The sequence below is a fragment of the Cephus cinctus genome, unplaced genomic scaffold (assembly GCF_000341935.2).
Source record: "Cephus cinctus unplaced genomic scaffold, Ccin1 Ccin1_scaffold0402, whole genome shotgun sequence".
Classification (NCBI taxonomy): Eukaryota; Metazoa; Arthropoda; class Insecta; order Hymenoptera; family Cephidae; genus Cephus; species Cephus cinctus.
In genome coordinates this window covers 4,415-8,795 of record NW_014333086.1, presented here as the reverse complement: position 1 = coordinate 8,795, position 4,381 = coordinate 4,415, and the positions used below count along the sequence as shown (strand labels likewise).

The following is a 4,381-nucleotide window of genomic DNA, read 5'->3' as shown; positions in this document are numbered from 1 at the left end:
TAAATACATTCGTATGTTCATCTTATCTAAATTATTAATAATAACAAATGAGAAGCTACCCTAAAAATTAAGGTAAGGTCTACAACAAATAACACATAGTTATTTAAGAAAATGATTTCATATGTGATATGATTTCACTTGCATATGTGATCTACAATCCGAAAATATACATTCCCAATAGAAAGCAATAAAAGTTATAACACTGAAATTAGTTTCTATTATATAATCTTTGATACGCGTGATAAATCCTACAATTTCTCCATCATTAATTCTATTTGGAATGTTTTTTGTGTTATTAATGTCACTCGGAACAAATGGTGCTTGTTTCTTGCAAACAATTTGCGCGTGCGCGCTACAGTCTCTTTTAGTACAAATCCCCACTCATAGGCAGCGCCACAAGATAGCTTGTGTAGGGAATAGGAGATAATGTTTGCAGCTAAGAAGCCGTGTTTGAGGTGATCAGTACAGTAACACACGACAAAAGGATGAATGATACTATTTATTTTAAGATACACGCATATTGCTTACTAACGTTGAATGGGAACCATTTCTACTGACTACTGGCCATTGTCTACTGGCTACTGACGCCACGCGAGGCGTAGCGTCGCTTTTTCATAGGGCGCGTTCACACGATGCCCTGGCTTAAGGCGCGTTTCTATTATTGCCCTAATTTCAAGCGTGTTTAGACGATGCCGTGTGATGACGTCGTGTGTCCACACTTGGGATTTTCGGGGCGCCATCTACCCGCCGGGATTGGAACTAAAATTTTACTATAGTATATGCTTGACATACCCCCACCACGTCCTCCGCACCTCTATACCTATCTACACTCAACGCCAGTACATATTGAACTGTTCAGATGAATGGGGCTTTAATCATGGCTTAGATCAGGCTTATGGCCAATTTCTTCACCTTCGGATAAAATTTATCCTCCGGATAAATCCCTAGCTAACCAACCAATCATTTTCAAGTTTTAGAAGTTTATCCGCAGGATAAATTTTATTCGAAGGTGAAGAAATTGACCATTACACGATTTTCGATTTCTTACTAGATAAATCCGACCTAAGAAATATTTGCTTAGTTTACACGGCAATCTTATTATGGCTTGGTCCATACTGATTAAAGGAAATTGACAACTTAGAGACATTTCTATTTACAAGTAATATTTTTGATTGATCAATTTCCTTAGATCAGCAATAACTAAACCGAAATAAGATCATCATATAAACGTAGTCATTGGTTACGATTCCATCTGATATAGGTTAGAGAGGATTAACAAATGATGTACAACGTTTGAATACACAAATGTGATTCGTTAATCCTATTTAAATCCCACAAATGGAGACGTACGGCGTGTTCCGATATACCCTGGGTGCGTTCCACTTAACGATCGCAACACCCTCTGTCTCGTTCCACTTAAGGCCGCGGTCGCTGTGAGCAGTCCCTGAAACGTCATCGATGACGTCTCATTGGCGACCGCGATGCGATCGCTTCGCCCATATAAAATAGGTGGGTCTTTGTGGTCGTTTGATGTTTTTGTGCGCCATTTTCAATTCAAATTTATGTCGGAGACTGAAAAAATAACGCTGTACGATTCCGAGAGGGATATATTACTCGAATTGAATGTTCCTGTACAAGATGCTTTGCGTGCAAAAAATAGTACGTGATTATTGTATACAATATACAAAAGATGCTTACTTTTAAACCTTATTTTGGTTAGAAAACCTCTTCTATTGTAACGTAAGATCATATGTTTTTAGATATCATCTTTGCAACAGCGTTAATGAATGGAGCTCTGCAAGAGAAAGATTCCCTCACAGGTCAGTCAGCTCCTACAGTCACGGAATCAAATGAAACAGAAACTCCAAAAAAAATTAGAAAAATTTACTAGAAAAATTAGCCGGTAATAAGTAGACAAATAATAATCCAAAGACTTAACTAGATAGATATACTTCGTTCCTTTAATCGTTAATCACTGTTTTATTTTCAAATGTTTAGTTTATTTCTACAGACATTAATTACCTAGATATTATTAATAGAGATTAATATTATCAGAGGATAATCTCAACTATTAGTGTGTAGTCAGTTTAAGTTTGTTATTTTAATTCTTAAACAATATTTTTTAGTTCTTTCCTTTTGTATATAAATACAGAACATTCTAAAAATCGAGTTTTGGTTTTTTTCATGATTAATGATTCCTGTATAAATGGGTCCAACTTAGTTGACGAACTGAATGTTATTCATGTATAACCAGTGGTTCAAAATCACAGTAGTGCAGCGGACGGAAGCTTGACAGAATTGATCCAATTGAGCTTCAGTTTATACCTTTTATAGTATGGAATTCTAACAAACATTTAAAAAAATTAAGCTTATTGGTGAAAAATAAAAATTGAATTAATAATAAAATATTTTTATTAGTGTGTTATGGTATTACAACTCAATACAACAACAATGTACATAAATTTGATTATACAAACAAGGCTTCATTACCCTAGTATCAAGAGACTTGAGCTAGTTCTCACGTCAAGTACAAACTATCCGTACTGGCCCGAGGCCACTCGAGATTACTCATTTACTACTGCAAAGTATTCATGATCAAATTCCTCTTATGTACCCCAGTATTCTGTATTCCTTGATATAAAACATTGTCATCTCTTACATTTTCCTGCATGCATGGAGATATTGTTATAACATTTATTTCATCCTTTCGTAATGTACAAATGTTGTGAATCACACAACGTGCTACGACATACTTTGCCATCAAATCGACTCTTGTCATTGGTAAGAAATGCAACAAGCTTCTCATACGGCCCTTTAATAAACCGATGCACCTTTCTACTGTCACCCTGGCTGCTGAATGGCGGTAGTTGTAATTCTTTTGTCTCTCATTTAAGTGGCCATTATCTCGAAAAGGAGTGAGTAAATGTTGATTCAGTTCATAAGCGGCATCACCCAAAATATGGCTATTTGCAGGAAACTTTTCATTATCGGATAGATAGTTTGACACTTCAGATAGTCGGAAAACTCTTTGGTCATGGACCGAGCCAGGATGTCCAGTGTAGCAATGCGTAATTAAAGTTTTGTGGTCGCACACCAACTGCAAATAAATGCAGACATATACATGTAAATATTTACAACATACTGTATTTGTGATTAACATATTTGGATGATGGTTACCTGCAATTAAATGGAATGAAATCCTTTGCGATTAACATAATCCGCAGAGTTTTCCTTTGGAGCATCAATACGAATGTGTACCATCAATGGCTCCAATAGTTTTTGGAAACCAACTACCTTCTTCAAATCCTTGCATCACTTGCACAGCTCTATGACCAGTGGGCTACTCAATGAATCTTGCAGACTGTCTAAACAGAGCATTTGTGACTCTTCACACAGATCTGCAAGAGATTCATTGAAAAATATAACATTTATTTCAATTTAGACATAAAATGAAAATAAGAGCACTGATAATTAATTTACACTATTATTTCATAAACCTGTCAAGTACCTGTACGAATCCATAGTAGCCATTTACCAGAGGGTTATCATTAACTGCTGGTGAGAAGCGATAGTTGAGCAGCTTTTTATTTTCCTGGTTATATCTTTTCCAATGATGCTGAGAAAGTATTCAAATGTAGCCTTTGACATTCTGCAAATAGAGGAAAAGTGTAAATACATCAATTTTTTTTATTTCAAAAGTGTAAAACCTGATTGAAAATAAAATGCATTCAACGCAAAAACAGTGACATTATCATTGAAATTTGGATAAAGCAAGATTTACTATCATTAATGCTCACTAACCTAAAATGACTTTTCAACTCGTGGTCTATGTAACTGTGGACAACGTCACCGTAACCTTTAATTCCTGGACGAAGTTTTCGTTTTCCTCGTTGCTGCAGACCTGCTTCCCACTCGTCATCTGAGCTTGATGAACTCTCAGAAACATAATTCCGTTCACGCATTAGCCTTATACACATATCAAGAAACTCGGTCGAGTCTTGCGCCAAGTACAGGCAACCGGCTGTACAGGGCGCAGCGCGCCGAGACTCTTTACTCGAGTCAATTCCTTATACCTGTGTTTGGAACGAAATATCTTATAAACCGCTATATATGAGGAAAAGTTATTGATACATTCACTATAGGAATTGAAGGTTCTGAAGCGACTGCCACCAAGTTCAATACGATTAGTGTACGAGATCAGGGCGTATTGAAATGGCGAGCAAGATGATTTTATTTCAGTTCCGTCGTCGTCGTCCTCGTCTTCGCATGTCCATCGCATTTTTTACACGACAGATGGCGCTGACTGCTTTGCCTTCTTTACCTATTTGTACTCTGGATGGTGTTGGTAATTTACGAATACACAACACAATCAAATACACTT

General features: G+C 36.5%; 1 protein-coding gene across 1 annotated transcript; it reads right to left on the bottom strand.

Annotated features, from left to right (window-relative positions):
- Positions 1-2,394: 2,394 nt before the first annotated feature.
- LOC107267443 (putative nuclease HARBI1) lies at positions 2,395-3,313 on the bottom strand. Its single transcript, XM_015739179.1, has 3 exons — positions 3,259-3,313; positions 3,143-3,177; positions 2,395-3,097 (listed from the first exon to the last, which is right to left on the bottom strand). Exons 1-3 carry the CDS (start codon positions 3,311-3,313, stop codon positions 2,576-2,578), a joined length of 612 nt encoding a protein of 203 aa, XP_015594665.1. The 3' UTR covers positions 2,395-2,575.
- Positions 3,314-4,381: the final 1,068 nt, after the last annotated feature.

Coding starts and splice junctions, on each gene's coding strand:
- LOC107267443 (XM_015739179.1), bottom strand. CDS start 3,313: ATGCAAGGATTTGAAGAAGGTAGTTGGTTTCCAAAAACTATTGGAGCC. Junction 3,178..3,258: donor AACTATTGGAGCCATTGATG/GTACACATTCGT, acceptor ATTTAATTGCAG/GTAACCATCATCCAAATATG. Junction 3,098..3,142: donor ATATGTTAATCACAAATACA/GTATGTTGTAAA, acceptor ATTTATTTGCAG/TTGGTGTGCGACCACAAAAC.